Below are 20,570 nucleotides of genomic sequence, written 5' to 3'. Positions count from 1 at the left end.
CTGTTTAAATGCGCACACTTACCCAAGTATATGTAGGGGTAAGTGTGCGCAGTAGTGCGGGTAAGAGTACGCAACATGTAACATACAGTAAATAGAGTCAGACTCTTACGACAAACCAGAAAATAGACATCCTCAACCTAATAATACATCAGTTCAAATATTTCCTTTTCAAAGTTATTGCATTGTTCATGATGCTGTATTGGATCCAGTTTTCATTCGGTGGAAATATGTATTTTTCTGCACACAGTGGGCAAAATAATTCCTGCTCATCATTTTATTTATTTTCAGATCAAGTCGTATCTTCTTTTTTGGCAATTTATTCTTCCTCTTGTTTTTTCTTTTTTCCAATTCTACTTTATAAGGACTTACAGTATCAATGATTGACTTTTTGCCTTTCTTTCGCCGATTTTGAATCACAGTCATCCCTCCAAGAAATGCCTAAGGCCAACTTCGGCATTTCTTGGATGGATGACAGTCGTACATATTCATTCCTAGACGAAGGTACACTCATTATTGCGGGTGCCACACTGTCGTTTGCTACCAACCTCCGAAATTAATCTTTTAACAGCTTCTAGCTGTTCCTCTGTGACAACACTTCTATCCGGTATATTTCTTTTATAATCGAGGCATTTTTTATGTATAATTAAACTCTGAAATAACAAATTGCATCATAAATACAAAGCCAAAGCGGAGCGGGGTAAGTATTCGCATGCGCACACTTACCCGACATGCGTATGCGCACACTTGCCCCAATACATCAAAATAAAATTTAACCAGAACTGAGCAATATTACGTAATCGTCATCACCAAAAGATTAAACACGGCTTATATTACATAAAATGTACTGTTCGATGGTATAAAGCATAATTTCAAAATATAAATATATTACAAAGGAATGAGTCTCTCATTTAAGACAAAAATCGCAATAATTCAAGCAAAAAACAATACTCACTTACGGAACAAAATGGTTCACCGGCGGACAGTGAAAAAGTTGCACTATGTATAGCCTTTTGTGCGCTAATGAGGAGGGGTGTTATCAGTTCGTACCTATAAACCGTTTTTGAAATACTTCGAGTGCGCACACTTACTCGCTGCGCACACTTGCCCCACGTGACTCTACGCCAATGCCAGAACTGGTTCGCTAAATTTCGATCTGGCAATTTTGATGTAAAGATGCACCACCCTCGGGAAGTCCGGTTGAAGCTGATAAAGGCACTGGTTGATGCGAACCGGCGAATTATGAGCTCTCAAAGCATATAAAAATTATACGGCTTAAGTGTGAAGTTGAGTGCAAAAAATACAATTAAATCCTTAGTTAGGAAAAAACGAAATTACTTTCCGAACAACCTAATAGCTCAGGCGGGAGCGTTCTATTATCATGCATCTTAAAAATATTATAAACGAAGCGCCTTTTCTGAAATGTGTTCACTTTGTTTATCAATAGTCAACCTCTAGTACAATTGCTGGTCAAGGAATAGATGGAACGAGCGGACTAAAGTCTAGGCAATCTAGGCACGTGGCTTGGACTAATTTTTTAAATTACCAAATGTAAAGTATTTGTCATGACTAAAAAATACGGCCGGAATTAAAATATTACCTAGGGTCCTCTTTAGCATTAGTCCGTCGCTGTGTAGGTTTTTAATAAACATAACAAACATATAACTGGCTAAAATAAAAATTTAAAGAAATTAAATGTTCTTAGAAAAGAGAGAAGAGAAATAAATTAAATAACTTTAATAAATGCACTACTAAATGTCAAACCTAGTAAAGCTGCCATCTACCGGAAAATTAGGTAAATATTAAGATTACTATTAACCACACCTTGCTATTTTAGGAACGAATCATTCAAAGTGTTACCAATTTAATATTTACTAACATTGTAGGCAACAATTAAAAAAGAATGTCTGTAATTTATTTGGGAAATTACTTAGATATTATTAATAATTTTGCTGTGTATATTCAATACAGAAACATTAAATAACTTAAACCGATAAAGCTATAACTGGAAATAGAACATACTGTTTAAAATTAAACATTATAAAAAATATATACACTGATTGTTGTCTACATATGAACATGGACAGTTTCAAATTGAGTAACAAATCCGCCTAACATATTACAAAGTATTATCGTATTACGTTTTACATTAATAGAAATTGTCTTGGAAATAGTAAATTTTACATAATAGCTAGCAACACTGAAAGCGTCACCTCTTCACTCAATGTCATTCATTATATTGTTTGAGTGCCGTCACGCTATTCATTTCATTCATTTTTCGTTCGTTCAATTCAATTCAAACGAAACGAAACCGCAATATAAACGTGATTTGTGTTGTGAACTTAATCTTAATATCACTATGGTTTTAATAAAAATTACTTCGCTATTCGCGCTATTATTAAGTTTTATTACTGTTGGTGAGTAAAAGTTGTTAATTTCTTCATCTCCAGTAACTAGTTTTCATGCTGTTCATTTTGTTATTCACGCATTACGATCAACGGCATAATTTCGTAGATTTATTTAGTTTGCGGGCTAAGGAGACACACCCAAACTGTTTTCTTTATTTCTTTTGTGGAGACGCGCAAAGGAAAATCTTGATACATTATAAAATATCTTCAGAATGTACTTGCCTACAAAGATTATAGTGTAATATAGTTACATGGTTATTTCTGTAGGGTCTTCAAAATATTGCTTAAAATGTTTAAAGAAAGGTTAAAATTGGATTCAAAGTTATTTAATATTTTTAACAAAACAGTATAGTTTTATTACAAAATTCTAAAATCAAGGGTGCCATACATCGACTTCAACCCTTTGTAATCGATCTCTTTTTCCGCGTCAATGGTTTAAAACAGGATGGAGGGTTGATTCTGCGATAGCGGCACGATCATTATAAATTATTACCCGTCTTTATACTGTAATTGTTATTGTCAACCGGTTTCTGTCGATTTAAATTGCAAATTAGTTGAAGTAGTTAACGTTTATATAATTTAACATCTTGATCCCCGGTAATTTTATTGTAAAACTTTGTTTTGTTATAACTCCTCTAAATAAAAGTTATGTTTCAAGTCAGTTAGAACTATGTTAGTATTGAACAGAATAAAAGTAAGGTTTAAAAGTCTATGCTCTCTATGTAACAGTAATTTCTCTAAGAGAGAAAGAGTGTTCATTTCATTATAAGAAAAAATAACCTAACAAAAACAATATTCACCTAAGATAAAAAAAAAATAGAGGACTGAAAAGAGAATATACATGGGACAGTGAAAGTACTGGGCTTTAGAGACCTAAAAAATAGATAATTGAAAAGAGAACTTGGTATAACCTAGAATAATCCAAATAATAAGTAGCAGAATATAGACAGCCTGGCAATAGGAGAGTATGCCTACTTATGAAGCAACTGCAAATGAACCTTCTCTGTTATTCAATACATATAAATAAAGCATATAAATTATGTACTATAACTAATTGTTTTTTTTTATGCAAGTATCTGTTTATATACTTTTGTTATATGATGCCAATTTGGCAAATTTGCTATTTTGCTATTTGGCAATTTCCATTCACATAAAATCTTAAAAATGTAAGTGGTAGATAAAGAAGCCTTTATTCTGCACTTGTCATTACATATTGTTGTTTCAAATCTTAGCTGTTCCAATTTATTAGACTACAGTATAGATTTTTGTTATTATGGTAATTTACACAATTGTTCATTGTTTTGATATTGTGTATTTTATTAATTACTAGCTACTCGCCCCGGCTTCGCCCGGACGTACATGTATTATACATATAAACCTTCCACTTAAATCACTCTATCTATTAAAAAGACCACTTCAAAATCTGTTGCATAATTTTAAAGATTTAAGCAGAAAGGGATGAACAAACAGCAACAGCAACTTTGTTTTATAATATGTAGTGATTTTACTAATTCTTTTAATTACAACTAATTCTTTTAATTACAACTAATTCTTTTAATACAGAGTGCCTTGTATTAAAGGCCTGTAATTCTTTCCAATATACTCTATTTTCGACTGTTCTCCAGTAGGGGCCAACAGTTAACTTTGTTTCACATTCCTATGACTGTTAAACTTGCTTTGACTTCTACAATATAGTCATAGCCTAGTGTGGAGGCATAGATAAAATGTTACTTAATTTTTCTGAAATAACTGTTATTCTTATTCTTTGTGTATAATATGGTTAGGTATTAAGAAATAAAATGTGCTATGTAGCTTGTATTGCTTTTATGAAAGAACATATTGTACCTGCCAACATTAATACACTTTATTAATAAACAAAGTATAAAAGAAAGTACCCACATCTATATATGACAATGTATAAACAATATTATGTTTGTATTTATGGTTTGTAGTCTGTGGTTAGTTAATAAGAAAAATCTCTCTTATCAGAGTTTATAAATAATAAATTTCTGATATAATTCATCATTCATTGTAATAAAAATATTAAATGCATTTCACCATTGAAAGAAATATCTTACAATATGTGTATTTCTAGGTCTTGGTCAACGGACACCAACTATATCACACATCACACAAGAACAGATTCGAGACATAGGAGGACAGGTTGATTTGGATTGTTCAGTGCATTATGCCAAAGAATATCCCGTCATTTGGGTAAGTTAGAACAATTCATTTTTATTATAATATGTACTCTCTCCTCTAGATGATTCATTTACTATTGTTTTTGTGTTCATCCCTATTGGGTAATGGAAACAACGTTATAATTTTATTGTCTGGCTCACTGGTGAGCGTCCTTTGAAATCTAAGATGAGAGTCCTTTGTTAATCTTTAAGAAGCTTGTAACAATAGCACAATAATAATAATATTACAATACAATTCACAAGGGGAAAGGGATTGTTAGTAATGTCACATTGACCTCCACACGATTCCCCCTGGAAACCATCGTGATAAATTTCTGGTGAATTTATCAGGATGGGCTAACTGACCTGACCTCATGTTTTTCTTATCAACCTCCACTGGTGCTAGCTTAAACCGTTAGCGCAGGGGGGTCCTCCATTCCATTATCATAGATAAAAAAAATACATTTCACATGGCGACATTTGCTCGAAAACTAAATAGAGCTTGTACTATGGTTTTTAAACAATTGGAAGAAATAATTTTATTAAAATAATCTGGGATATTTTCTATGTACCTATATTATATAGGTACATAGAAAATATCCCAGACCAATGCAAGCAATCACACTCATAGATTCATTCAAGTATCTCTACACATTGCTAAGGTTGACTGGGAGAGAATGTTATAGCGCATTAAGTCCTTTTGTACCAATTTTAGTAGTCAATAAATCGAATAAATTAATATAAGAAATAAATAAATACAAATAATAATAACAATGGTAATAAATACATTTAGTATTTTGGATAATATAATGCATAAATTCATATTTGTTGATTGGATTTGAAATCTACTTTTACAATCATTTGTTATGAGAAGCTAGTGTCTGAAATATATAACATATAATACAGATCACCAGGCCTCAAAGGGAATGTTACATGTGATAAAAATGTTTCTAACAACCCAGAATGGACAGTGCGACCTTCGAATATAAAGCGGTACAAACTACTAATCAACCGAGCCCTTAAAAATTGTAAACCGCTGTATTTTTCCGGGAATCGAACCGGCGACCATCGCAAGACGGTGTCCTGAACGGCTAGACTACTGAGGGCGTCATTCGAAGTTGTAAAATTGGACCCTCTGTAAGGCACGAGATACGCCCATGTAACGACTTAAATTGTATCCTGTTACCCAAACTATTCATGCATTACACACATAATAGCCATAGGGGCATTGTCAGTGCTATCAAATACCATTTTATTGACTTTCTTTGTCCGTCCATTGCGACGTTTAAGCTTAGTTTTTAAGTCATTGGATGATTCGTCATCTTAATAATATTATAAACTCGAAAGTTTGGAAGTATTGATGTTTGTTACTCTTTCAAGCTAAACTACTGAACGGATTTTTATAAAACTTTACAGTAATATAGCTTATGCATCATAATGACACATAGGCTATATTTTATATTGAAATCTAATGCGGGTGAAACCACGTGTTTTCTATGTATAATATGTACCTATTTATAGGTACTAGACAACTGATAGAAATAATTGTAAATATTTATTTTTTTGGCTAAGATATCGTATTATACATACAAAAAATATAGCTAAATTGAGAACCTGTTGTTAAAAAAAAAAAAGATCGATCCTTTTTTAAATAAAAGCTTGAGGATTATAAAAAAAAGTCGATGAATTTATTTGAATTTGAATTCATTATTATTCATTCATTATTTTCTTTCTTTCAACGCACCAAATTGAATATACTGTGTTCTGACTTCCATGTTCAGGCAATCATATAATACCTATTTAGAAATGTTTATCGATGAAATATGAAACATTCGCATAATTAATACTCCACGACCTTTTTTTTCCTCATATTCATCCTCCCTTTTTCAATGATGGAACAGGCAAAGATCCTTAGACAGCCACGTCGGTACGACAGGCTGGTCTACTTTTAAATTCCTTCATATTTGTATAGGAAATAAGACCAAAGACCAATTATTATGTAAAATAATTCATTATTGCTTTCATACGTGTATTCGACAACAATAATAATTGAATTTTTTTAGCAAATATATGACAGGCAAAAGACCGACTCCGTACTGCTATCGACGTATAAATTGAATTTAGAGAAACATTCGTATTTTGAAATGTGTAATAATAGTCTTGATGTTATTTTTTTTAGCAAAAATATGACAGGCAAAAGACCGAGTCCGTACCGCTATCGACCAACGCTGGCCTCATAGTTAAGGATTCTAGATTCTCTCTCAGATACGATGAAGCCACTGCGACCTACACTCTGTCGGTGAGTAATATTCAAGAGACAATTTTTTTTCTTATTATATATATATTTTTTTGTATTATAATTATAGTTCACATATAATTTCTTTTTCAACTCCGAAATCGTTTGAATGTTTTAATAGCAACAATCTGGCTACCTAATTGTAAGTGGTGCCTGTTGCTTTTATACCTGAACAGCACTACGGACATCACGTTATCATATAACCTTATCTTGATTATTCATGCGTTGCTATTTCAGAGGACAAAGATGTGATGGACAGCATATCCTGTATATATAACACTACCTTCTCACAACCTTTATCTGAAACATCTTACGCTTACGATGACTTACTAATTCTACTTCTGTTTAATGTATTATTTAATTAACAGATAAAGGATATCCAAGAGATAGATGCTGGTTGGTATCAGTGCCAAGTACAGATCTCAGTGGCTAATAAGATATCGGCGGAAGTAGAGCTACAAGTACGCCGGCCACCCATCATTTCGGACAACTCGACTAGATCCATCGTAGCTAGTGAAGGAGAGAGTGAGTATAAGAATGATTTTTGTTTTTACTATAAAAAGACAAAGAGTTTTTACGTAAAAGCAAAGACAGTAATCCTTTTTTTAAGTTAGTAGAGATTTTTTTAAGGTGTTCTTTTTTTATACTATGGTATGGTGGCAATAAGCCGGCCCATCTGATGGTAAACAGTTACCGTAGTCTATGGACGACTTATAATACTATGATGATGGCGGCTTGGATTCATAGGACATCCATTTGTATTCATGAGTATGATTGTTTGTCTCAGTCTGGGCGTTTTAAATGGATTTACAAAAAAAAAATGGTGCATTTATATCAGTTGTCTAGTACTCACAACATGTACTTTGGTGCTATGTTAATTATCTGTAATGATAATTTCCCTTTAAATTAATGATAATTAACCTTGCAAAAGGTTTAATTTACACATAAATAGATAGATATTTACATCAACATATACACACACACATACACATTTTACAACGTAGTATAAACTACAAAAAAGCAGAGTCTATAAAAAAAGAAGAAACAAGAAGTATACAAAAAAAGGATGTATGAAATGATTATACATATTGTATCTCAATATATATAATCTATCATCTATAGATATATAAAAAGAGAGTTGCTGTTCGTTAGTCTCGCTAAAACTCGAGAACGGCTCAACCGATTTATATTTTCCTATACAAACGACTGATACGTGTCAAACGCACCCTGCGTTCAGAAATTTATTGCGTAACTTAAAAAAAAACCTTTGACATATTTAATTTTGAGGCGGAACAGAGTTTGCGGGTTCAGCTGTTAATTTCATATATCCTTTTAATTGTTAGCTGTCAAAATGACATAAACCCCCCATCTGGGAGACCTATTTACAGGACTTCTCACAGATGGGGCTACAGTGCCCGAGTGCAATAATTAGCTCCTTCGCAGATGAGAGGATATGACCGTCCCTGCCTCTCTCATTATGTGTACCACAGTGAAGTAAATTGGTGCATTGTTTGGTCTGGGAGACAAACTAGAGAAACTAGGGAGCAAAGGATATGTTGTTAGTAATGAGGATAGTAGCCCTATTGTCAGGTCGACCTCCAAGCGGTCCCGCCTATAAACCATAGTAGTCTATTTCTGGTGAACTCGCCACGATGGGCAACTCATCTGATTTCACGCTCATCCTATAATCCTTCACTGCTCCGCCCGCGTATGCCGTTACCGCAGGCGGGTGCACCATTCCATTATCATCTCTGAAAAAAGTGCTACTGATTTTCAGTTATTACCTACCTAAACTAAATGTAAAGGTGCTCGCATATATATACTAAGTTATTGGTGTACTATGTCATCAGGTGCCCAGCTGGAGTGCTATTCTGGTGGGTTTCCAGTTCCGAAGATATCGTGGAGACGTGAGAACAACGCCATACTACCCACCGGTGGCTCCATCTATAGGTACTGACTTATTTTCTATACTTATATAATTGTAATTAATTCTATAATCACTAGAATATCAAGTACATAGAATAATATCATTCATCATAAGGGGGGGGGGGGGGGTCCATAAATTACGTGAGGTGTTTTTTTTTAATTTTCTGTCCCTCCCTCTTCCCTGGTGAGATTTTATTGAACCGTAGGTTTTACAAAATGTGGGTTTCTTACATAAACGCGTTAGATTGTTAGTGGAATAGAAAAAAAGGCTTCGTGCTTTTATTAATCTTAATCGTATTACGATTACGCTTACAATCTGGATTAAATGGACCAAAATAGTATATATTGTTTTTGTTTCAATCAGAAAAAAATTACGTGATATTTGCCAACCCCCCCCGCCCTCTCCAACGTAAGATTGAGATGAGATTTGAATAATAAATAGTCTTCAATCATGAAAAATAATATTTTTTAGAGGCAACATCCTGAAAATCGCCCATGTGCACAAAGAGGACCGCGGCACGTACTATTGCGTAGCTGAAAACGGTGTCGGCAAGGGAGCTCGCAGGAATGTCAACTTGGAAGTGGAGTTTGCACCTATCGTCACCGTTCCGAGACCTAGGCTTGGGCAGGTACTATATACACCACCATCTACCTTTTTACTTAGTTTTTTTTATTATTACAGCAGAAATTATGTATATCGACTTCGCTTATAACGACTAACCGATTTTAACGACGTTATTGTTTAATCATGTTAAGGTTTCAAAGTCAGGTGCAAGAAAATTCAACCGTTTAGTGCGACTCCGGTTTAAGCGATCAACTGCTTATAGCAACCATATATATATATAATAAATATCATCATGTATGATCATATGTCTGCTTAAAAAGGACGCGTAATGTTTTGTTTACACAACCTACGCACTTATACCTCGTCTTCTTGACCCCTCGTATAAATCGCACGAGTAAGTCACAGTTAGTGTCTGCCACTTGTTATGACAAATTCAGCAAAATAAGTTTTGTGAAGCGAAAGTGTTTTACAATTAACGAAAAAATGCAATATTACAACGATTAGAAGCCGCGACACATGCGACCCTCGCAAAGAACTATTAAAATAAAATATCTCATCATAATTACTATAAATTGTGCTATTTACTTAAGTGGGAAAATCTAACCACATTTATATATATATGTACACGTATTCGTAAGTTAAGTACATATGTATATATGTACTTAAGAAATAATCCTGCCGTTTTGTGCGTCATCCGGTACGACATAGTGTCGCGCACTATGTCGTACCGGATGATGCACATGTCTCGATGTTCGTTCGTTATTGTATTGATGGTCGTTATATCCGGATTCTACATAAATTAATATCTACTGTCGATGTTTACAATGTCTTTGATTATTATTTCAATTTAAAATTCTATTTCTTAAGTTTATCTTTGTACTTTCACAGGCACTACAATATGACATGGATTTGGAATGTCACGTGGAAGCGTATCCTCCGCCAGCCATCATATGGCTGAAAGATGAAATCCAACTGTCCAATAATCAACACTATAAGTCAGTATCTATCAGTATTTACCTTTTAATTATGTTTTTAGATATATAGATAGATGGAATGTGCCCTATTTGCATTGTACCATAATAGAAGATATGTACAAATAATTAGTAAAGTAAACATGTGCGTATAAATACAACAAGGCAAGGCATTGCTGAAAGGAAGTGCCGTAAAAAAGCAAAAAGTAATATACCGAAAACCGCTAAAATAGATCCACTTTAGGAGCAAGTGTGTTGAAAAATAACCATGCGGTAACGGTTTACGCTGGTGGGACACCTGCGGAAGATAAGATGAGCATGAGGTCAGGTCAGTTAGGCCTATCATGAAATATTCAAGAACTAATAACAATGGTTTCCAGCTGGAACCGTCGTCAAGTTAGCCTGATATGATACATTGCTAAGGGGTTCAAGTACAAGTATTACGTTAGCAGATTTTTTACAATCATTTATCCCCCCTCTCCATCACCCTTGCAAGCAAAAGTAAGTTACCCCCTCCCCCATGCTTACGTAAACATTTTTCAGTGAATGTATTGGTTTTTAGCAAAGACAATGTGAGGGTTGCCATTCGTGTAAAAAAGTAAATAACTACCGATGACGTAATCATCATCTAGAGTCCCCTACCCCCCATGTCATCCAAAATAAGCAAAGCAAAGACGGGGGGGTCATTGCTTTGCTCCCCCCATAGTGATTAGATAATACTTGAACGCCCCCTAAGGTGCTCATTTTTTTTACATTACAGAATATCGCATTTCGCAACCGCAGACGAATTCACAGACACAACAATCCGCGTGATCACCATCGAGAAGAGACAGTACGGCATGTTCACTTGCAAGGCACAGAACAAACTCGGTTCTGATGAAGGAAAGGTGGAATTGTTCGGTGAGTCATTAAGCAGTAGCTAAGGAACGACGCCGCGCCGCATTCACAATGATGGACTATCTCGAATTGCATGCGTTATATTTTAAACGGATGGCTTTTGTCAATTTGTGTCTTTGACCTTTAAGAAATTAATTGTGCTTAAATGCAAAATTAATTTCTTAATTTAATTAATAAATTATTATTCTTAACTTAATTAATAAATACATAAGTATGATAAATAAAATAGGCCACAATATAGTTTTTTTTAAGGTAGTTTACATTTTATGTTGATTATTTGAGACAAATATAAATAATAGTTAATTATTATTGATAAATTATAGTAAATAATTTATAATTGTCTCAAATAATAAACTGTTTTAAGTTTTTGTTTATATATGTTTAACTCTAATAAATTAGTGCTAGATGGTAGTTTGTATTCACACGTTTCGATTTAAAAATGTAAACTTACAAAGACTATTTAAAAGAGCAACACACAAGTTTCTTGTGATGAGACAGCTCCGAATGAGCGTTAGATTATAAAAATGTGATGATTATTCAAAAGTGCTTAAATTAAGTTTATTTCAATAAAGGATTTTCTATTCTATTCTATAATAAAATGAAAATATGTCAACGGACACGAAACGGTCTATTGGAGTCAGTGAGGTCCACCCACACTGCTATTCTATACGACAATGACAGCATTTGTTTTTAAAACTGTCTTCTACGGACAAACTATTACTACAATATTTTCACGCAAAGTATATAATAAAGGTACAATAGGAACATAAGTAAATTCACAAATGCTAGCAAAGGCTACGGTAATAAATTTCTTAATATATATATATATACATATATAGACGTGCTTCATTTGTGAAATATTGGCGCGGTGTTATATGTATTTTTTTTTAAATATGTGATATACTTTAAGACAAATTAGTGATTTGTAATTCGCATCTTTTTTGTATGTAGTTAATTTTTTTCCATACAATTTCTTAGACTGTTTTTTTTTTAATTGTATGGTGTTAATATTATATACATGACGCCAGTGTTATATTGTTTATTTGAATATTCAGGTCAGAAATAAGCATGGCCAGATTTAATTTATATATGTTTTTTACAGAAACTAGTTTATTTCTTAAATTATTTTAAATAATGGAGAATATCTGCAGATTCAGACATTTTAAATTTTGTATCAAAAGCACTCGAATAAAAAAAATCTTGGGTCACAAAAGAATTAAAATAGATAAATGTTGAGAAATATATGATATTTATTGAAATTGCATTGTACTAATACTGATGTAGAGTGCATTGCCAGTTACTGAAGTCACTAGTTTTATATTTTTTCAGAGATAAACTTTAAAAGTTATCTGATATAATAGGTCAGTGACACCTTGCACCTATTACGCCTACTAGAGATCTCTAAATAGGAAGGTGAGATACACGATAAAATTCCTGGGTACAAAGGTAGCATCTTAGTCCTCTGATAACATATCAGGGGTCACATGATTACCTGATGTCTGCTGTTACGATATAGTCACTTAACATCAAGGGGGACAATTTTTTTGCCATAACAAATACAAATTAAAGTGTACGACCTTTGTCAATGCGATTTTGTTTATTGATCTGTGGACCTAATAATAATAATAATTTATTTAATTTTTGCTACATGGTTCAGTTTTGGATCTTGCTGTATGATAAAAGTACATGCAGGCTATGGAAATATTGAATGTCATAATTATTTTAATACAATGTCATTGAATTGAAATTCTTTAAATATATTATAGCTCTGATATTCTCCATGTTACAATAGCATGCTATTCGGCCGCATGCTAAGCGTATCGCATGCTTACAATATTTGTTTACGTAGAAACGATAATACCGGTGTGCCCGCCTGCTTGTGGTCAAACTCGCTACGGCCGCGGCGCTTCGCTCGCGCCCTCTAGCGCCGTGGTAGCTACAGCGCTCGCTCCGTACGCTGCGTACACTCTACAAAGGTGCGTATTACATTTATAACACAGTTTAACTGTTAGAGTGCCGCAGAGCTTTTTTCGTATCTTATTTTCTCTCCTCCCTCTGAAGTTGAGCCCCCGCAAGTGTGTGAGGCTATAGCGAAACCAAGTTGCTCAAGTATTTATGTAAGTGTCATACTTGGAGGTACAAAAACATATACAAAAATAAAAACACAAAAAACTACTTCTTTAATTGTATTCTGTTAGTTTTTAAATAACCCGTCCTAAGAGGCTTAAATCCAGCTACCCGGGCGTTGTTCCCCCCAGAGTTAATGCCGGGTTAGGCAAAGCTTACGCCTCGAGATCCCATCTTTTACGTCCCCTACGGGGGTGCGGATAAACAGTGTCAGTCACTGCCGACGAGACGTACTAAGGCACGCCGTCTAACTGTTTAGTACGCTGACGAGCAGGTTACTACACCGACGAGCGCCTTAGTACGCAAGGGAGCGTCTTAGAGTACTCCGACGAGCGGCTTAATACACTGACGAGCGCCTTAGTACGCAAGGAAGCGTCTTAGTACGCCCTCGTGCGCCTCAGTACGCGCACAAACATTGTCGCGTTCGTGACCACTCTGACAGTTAATCGTAATTGTGCCGATGCGAGCATAAACACAGGATGTTCTCGTTATTACCGCATGCTTTTTATGTATTACAATTAAAAATAGAAAACATAGTATTTGTAGCCTTTTGCAAGTTGTAAGTTTAATGTTTTTTTTAACCGTATCCTCCAGTTTGATTAGTAGATTTGAAAAGAACTGGTAAGAAATTACTGGTCTGTTTACACTACTAAAATACATTTGAGGGATAACCCTCAAAATTCTATTGATATAATAAATGCTTAACAGGATGGTAAAAATTGTTATCTTATTTTATAATTAAACTTATTTAAACAGCATGTTTAAAAAAGTTTAAGAGTTTCATTTTGAGTAGTTTAGTGGTAGTTTTTTATTTAAAATATGCGATGTACTTTAAACAAATTTTAACAATTTTTTAATGTAATGGGATAAATTTCAAGCTTTAATTTTCTTTTCTATAGTCCCATTTGACCATTAGATATATCATTTATATGTGGGTGAAAATATTTCAGTTTCATATATATATTATCTATGGTTATCAGGTTTGTATACTGTTTAAGACTAGTCTTGTATACTTACACGATTGTTTTTATCTACAGAATCGCCAGTACCCGACATTAACTACCAAGGTCTACGGCTGGACCCCCTCGTTTACGGCGAGCCAAATAGCGCTGAAACACCAACCATATCCTACACATATCTATTTTATATATTTATATTACTACAATATATATATTAATTCATAATTGACACAGGTCATTATGACTGTGTTTTGACGAAAGAATAACTCTTGCATGCAAACGCACAAGAAAATTGAACCTAATGATTTTTGTATTAAAGTTGTTGTTGCAAAAGAGACAATGTTGTGACATTTACATTTCAATCTTATTGTAAGGACAATTCAGTTTATTTTAAAAAGATTTATAGCTGAGAAAGTAATGAGTTTTGTACACATTATCGTATGTATATCTCGGTTTTTTAACATGAATTAATTAATGATATTTATAATATACACTTTACGGAATTAAAATCGTCCCTTTTTCTCTCCGGGGGCAATTCTCATTGGTATCAGCTCGTCCCTGAGGGAGATAGATGGGTAGTACCGGGCCTTACCCGTCGAAAAACCCTAGGGTTACCCACCCGTCCCTGAGGGAGGTAGACGAGTACTACCGGACCCTAACTGGATAAAAACACCAGCGTATCATTCACTGTCTATTGCTCGACTTGAAATAGCCCCAATTTGTTAGAGAATGATAATTTTTAAAACAGTTTTAACAACTTAGTCGAAATGTTAAGTAATTTCTGTTAAGATCCGACTCAAATACATCGATAAATAATATAGATTTTGTAATTCTTACTGTACGTAATAGAATAATACACGCTGTCTTCTTCAAAAGTATAAAGAGAGAAAAGGACAGCATACATGACAAATTAGGTAGTACGTAATCTAAAGTGTAAGCCTAACTTTTATACAAATAAAGTAATAATTCAAATTTTTGTACGAATGAAATTAATATCTATGTGTAGGTTCATAAGTGTATGTTTATTTTAAAAGCGAATTGCCAAAATGAATTTTGACTCCTTGTGAGAAGAGTCAAAATAGTATAAATTGTAATTTCTTTGTGTGTAAGAAATTGCTTTTAGCAAATAAGGGCGTTTTTTGTTAAACATATTCTTGCATTGTTTCTTTAACATGTCTAGTTGTATTATAAACTCGACCAAGAAAATTGTCTTATTAGTATTGTGGAAGGTCTAAACCCCCATTCTTGAAAACCCCGCTAAACTTATTTATTATTTTTGACGGCTTCGGTGGTCTAGCGGTTTAGGACACCGCTCTACTTCGAATGGTCGAGGGTTCGATTCCTTATACGGTACAAATGTATCTTTTAAAACCAGCGGTATCACCCGTATGAAATTTATTGCCTATGTGTTATTCTGAGCTATAATATCACTGTAAAGTTTCATGAAAGTCCAAACAATAGTTTTTGCGTTAAAGAGGAACGATAATACGACCGTCCATCCATACATCTATAATCAGAAACTTTCGCGTCTATATTATTAGTGAAATGCAATTTTTTTTATTATTTGTTCGTCATGATTTTAATGCATTTATGAAAGGTTGTGTCGAAACAAAACTGTTTCTAATAGTTTCTACCCCTTAACATCACTCTTAATTTTTATTCTTTATTTTCTGTTCTATTTTAAGTATCTGATATAGAAAAATAGATTAAAAACGCGGCAGTTAAGCCGAAACATGAATCTCCTTAAAACAAATCAAGCTTTAAAGATTTGACATTTACATATAAGTTTATATAAAAGTTAATAAAAAAACAACATATTACTGTTTATTACAGAACATCAACAATGAATGCTTGGTTGGCACCATTGTGATATAAAAAATATGTTTAGAAATATAGGTACCTGTCAATGTGTAAAGGTGAATCTACTCGATGGATTTACCGTTATTGACTCTACACCCATATCCCGACACGTGTTTCGGCGACCAAACCGCGACTGCCGATGAGTCAACACTAGGCTTCCGAGCTGTATCCAAACTCTAATTAACGCCTGATGATGCCTCGTTCAGAGGTGAAACACGTGTCGCGATATGGGTGTAGACTCAATAACGGTCGGAATCTGATCGCCACTGGAGAAGTAGCGCTGGTCAGGTTTCCACACCGAATATTCGTAGTCTCACACATGTTAATTGTAGCGGAATTAAACAAAATGATATAAATCCATCGAGTAGTCAAATGGACTTCCGCAAAATAACACCTAATTCGATTAAAAAAGTGAATCTTTTATACACCCAACAAGTTTGTCTTGACTGGGTTAATGTATGAAATTTAATAATATAATATAAATTTGACATAATTTAAGCTACTTATATAACTTACTTTACATTTTTAAAAGCTTTAGTTCACAATTATTAATTTTAATTCAAAATATTTTTATTCATTTAGGTCTATTACAAACACTTATGATATGTGAAATGTAACGTCGGTTCGGAATTAGTTGGTGATGAGAACTGACAAGAAACGCAGCTCGTATTTTAATAGTGATTATATGTTGTGAATCAATTAATGATTTTACAGTATAATGATTGTGAATCTCATGTATTTATGTACACAGTATGGTTTTTAAGATATGGACAAGAGACTGAAATGCTTGTAGCAGCGTCGAAATATCGGCAGTTTCCAAAAACAAATGTTCAGTCATTTATTTTTGTATTTTTTATAATGTATTTAATTGTATAATTAATGAATCTCCCATTCCAAATTGAAAGTGCCCAGTAGATAAAATATATTTTATAAATATTAGAATTGTTTGAATCATTCCGCCGACTCCAAATTAATGGTATAATGAATAATCAGATTATTATAATTGTATAAAACTCGTATAATTAAATATTTTTATTTAATATTATCGTCTCGAAAGAAATAAACTATTTTAAAACAAAGAGACAGAGCTGAAAATTGTGTGTCAAAGTTTCCCATTATTATAAATTAATTTATCCTAATTTACAATCGTTACAATAGTTAAAACTGTAGGAAGGTGATTTGGAATATGTTTATTTAAATAATGTTTATTTTTGTATGAGCGTACCCAGGAGGTGGGACCAGAGAAGGACAGCTGCCCCCTCCTGGAAATTGCACGATTTAAATATGCGTTAACTTTTGAAAAGTATATACAAAATGAAAAATAAATAAACCTCAGCGGACCTGCCCTACAGAACTCTGACTTGCCTCCCTCCTTATACCATGTACTGGGCACGTTCATGTACGTAGGTATCTATATGTATAGGGAATTTTAAAAATTTCAACTCGACAACACCAAGCATAACAATAATAAAGAGTCGCGGTAGTGACTAGTATTATATAAAAAATGGCTTTAAATTAACAATTGGCAACTGGGCGCATCTCTCGTAGACTGTATGATTCCATCCATTTTGTATTGTAGTTTGTATTTAGTTTTATCGTTTAAGTGTGTGATCTTAGTTTTGTAATTCAGCTTTTTTAATGTATCACATTATATAAACTATATGTTACACGCGTGAATATCGAAATCATTTGTATAAGTGCATACATTTATATATGAAATAATTAAAGTTATTAAAAAAAAACAAATATACTTAATATTATATCTGGCAGGAGCTTGACTTCTAGAGCTACTCTAGTAGCCTAGGTTCTACACGCATAATAGTCCAAATCAAAGCCTAAATGTGTATAACATTGTCCAATATATATATATACAAGTACTTATTACAGAGTTTTCTAACTAATAAATAATGACAGTAGCTTTAAACGAAAGATCAGTTTTTGCTGTTGAACTAATAGCAAAAACTGGATTTTCAGCCATTTGATATTTTTATAAATAAGGGAGTAAGGCAACAGTTTAGCGTTCACCAGAGTTTTTCAAACTAGATGGGGATTCAATTGGTGGGGTCACGAATCTTTACTCTAATGAAATATAGTTCATTTTAATATATGATCAAATTGGCCATCAAATTATATTGTGTTTAAACCTGTTTATACTCATATTTAACGTTTTGGACTGTATATTATGTGCGATGTATTATGTTAGTATTCTCACGCTATATATTATTTATTTTTGTACAACTTTATAATTATGTATCTTATACTTATATCCGTAATGTTTGTAGATTTTTGTTCCAATAAAAAAGTAATAAAATGTTTTTGTTTCATTGATACTGACTAGACCAGTGTTTGCCAACCTTTTACCCACTTTTTTTAGTACCCACCTTAACTTTTCTAAAATTAATTTCAATTTTGGTACTGTAACAGGGTTTATTAGTAGGGGGAGGGCTAAGGGATTAGTGATAAGAACAATATACACTCAGAATTGATTAGTGTTAAAGTAGATTTTTATGATTTTACTAGCCTAGTGGAACTAAACTTGTTATTAAAATAAAAGTTACTTAAAACTTCTAGGTTTTTCCTTACAAAATTTGCTATCTGCGAGTGAAAGTACCGTCAAAATTGGGACAGCAGTTTCAGACATTAGAAAGATCAGAGAGACAGACAATTTTTTAATGTACTGTTGTATACACTTTTATATACATTTAATGACAAGCTGTTAATTTGAAGTCATAAACAGGCACATGAATTTTATTTATTCGTACATATTTAGGGTTTTTTTTTTATGGATGATAATGGAATGGTGCACCCGCCTGCGCTAACGGTTTACGCTGGCGGGGCACCAGTGGAGGATGATAAGATGAACATGAGGTCAGAAATCGTGACAAATTCACCAGGCATTTATCACGATGGTTTCCAATGGAGGTCAACCTGACATGGTACATTGCTAGTAATGGGGTCATGAGTCCACATTACTAACAATCCCTTTCCCCCCCATATTTAGGGTTTATGAGAATAGAAAATTAACAATACAATTATAATTGAAAAAGTCTTTAATAGTAATATGGTAATAAGTTACAAAAATTACGGCTAAGTAACAACGATATTCATGAGACGGTGAGTATATATTATTTCAATAACAATATATATTTAACAATAACACGCCAGGTTTCTCGATTCTTACATCTCTAATTTTATAAATTTATACTACTTTCATAGGATAGTAGTTGCCCGCCCCCGATTTCGTTCGGGCTCGAACTTTGTGAGTTTTATATATGTTAACACGTCTACGAACTACGGGATATCTCAATAGTGTGTTTCCAATTTATTATGCAGCTACGATTAAACTGTGTTAATGTCTATAGGTGACTTTTGGAAAAATAAAAAATCAAAGCAATCATGCAGGCTTGCATGGACAGGAAATTTATTAAAAAACTAAAAAATATAATTCTTAATATTATAATAGTCCAAATTCAAGACACAACAATAATTTAATGTTAGTGGAAAGTTTTACAAACATTTTTTATGCTTTTTAACTATTGAGTAGAATAGATTTTTTTAAATAATATAATGTGATTAAATCAAATTATGATGTTGGCTCGATTTCTCAAAATTAGCGTGGCTATCAATGTGTTAACATAATATATAGTCTACATCATTCTGGGATGATGTACCTTTCAAACAGAGAAGAATTTCTTAAATGGGTGCAGTGTCCCAAAGCTTTATAATCTCATAACGAAATCAGCTTTTTTTAGTAGTATATCTTTTTAATATTAGAATATATTTAATTCGTACAATTACTGAATAGATAAATAACCTTCGACATATCATTTCATCGAATAACTTTTATTTTACTTGAAGGTTTTGTATTTGATAGATTCCGCTACCATTACCATGTGTGAGACCACAAATATATTGCGCGGAAACCTGACCACCACCATTGGAAGAGTTTTCCCATTAGTGTCCCAATTTTCGATGGTTATACGATGCTACACATTGTGACGCGTTTGGCCTCTAAATGACACATCATCAGGCAATGAATAGAGTTTGAATATAGGAAGCCTAGTGTTGACTGTTCGGTGTGATAGTTTGGTCGCTAGTAGCGGCGGTCAGGTTTGCCCACTGAATATTTGTGTTCTCACGCATACTAATGATAACGGAATTCATTAAGTCATTTAGACATATAACACAGATCCATTAGATCACAAGCAAAGTACAACTCGTACTATGAGTATAACTATTAAATATATTTAAATACTTTTTGGTAAGTACATATACAATATAAATAGAAAAACGTCCACACCAATACAAACACTCATGAATACATAATAGTTGTATTCGATTACAAAGATCGTAATTGTGCCATTGCGAATTTATACAATATGAA

General features: G+C 33.3%; 1 protein-coding gene across 1 annotated transcript; it reads left to right on the top strand.

Annotated features, from left to right (window-relative positions):
- The first annotated feature begins 2,221 nt into the window (after positions 1 to 2,221).
- Positions 2,222 to 15,927, top strand: LOC131851359 (lachesin). The gene is made up of 10 exons (XM_059201850.1): positions 2,222 to 2,414; positions 4,501 to 4,619; positions 6,765 to 6,884; positions 7,250 to 7,406; positions 8,732 to 8,831; positions 9,280 to 9,436; positions 10,261 to 10,367; positions 11,104 to 11,243; positions 13,090 to 13,216; positions 14,405 to 15,927. Exons 1-10 carry the CDS (start codon positions 2,222 to 2,224, stop codon positions 14,424 to 14,426), a joined length of 1,242 nt encoding a protein of 413 aa, XP_059057833.1. The 3' UTR covers positions 14,427 to 15,927.
- Positions 15,928 to 20,570: the final 4,643 nt, after the last annotated feature.

This window comes from Achroia grisella, unplaced genomic scaffold (assembly GCF_030625045.1).
Source record: "Achroia grisella isolate CSIRO2021 unplaced genomic scaffold, CSIRO_AGI_Agris_v1 utg782, whole genome shotgun sequence".
Classification (NCBI taxonomy): domain Eukaryota; kingdom Metazoa; phylum Arthropoda; class Insecta; order Lepidoptera; family Pyralidae; genus Achroia; species Achroia grisella.
This window is presented reverse-complemented; position numbering and strand designations above follow the sequence as displayed.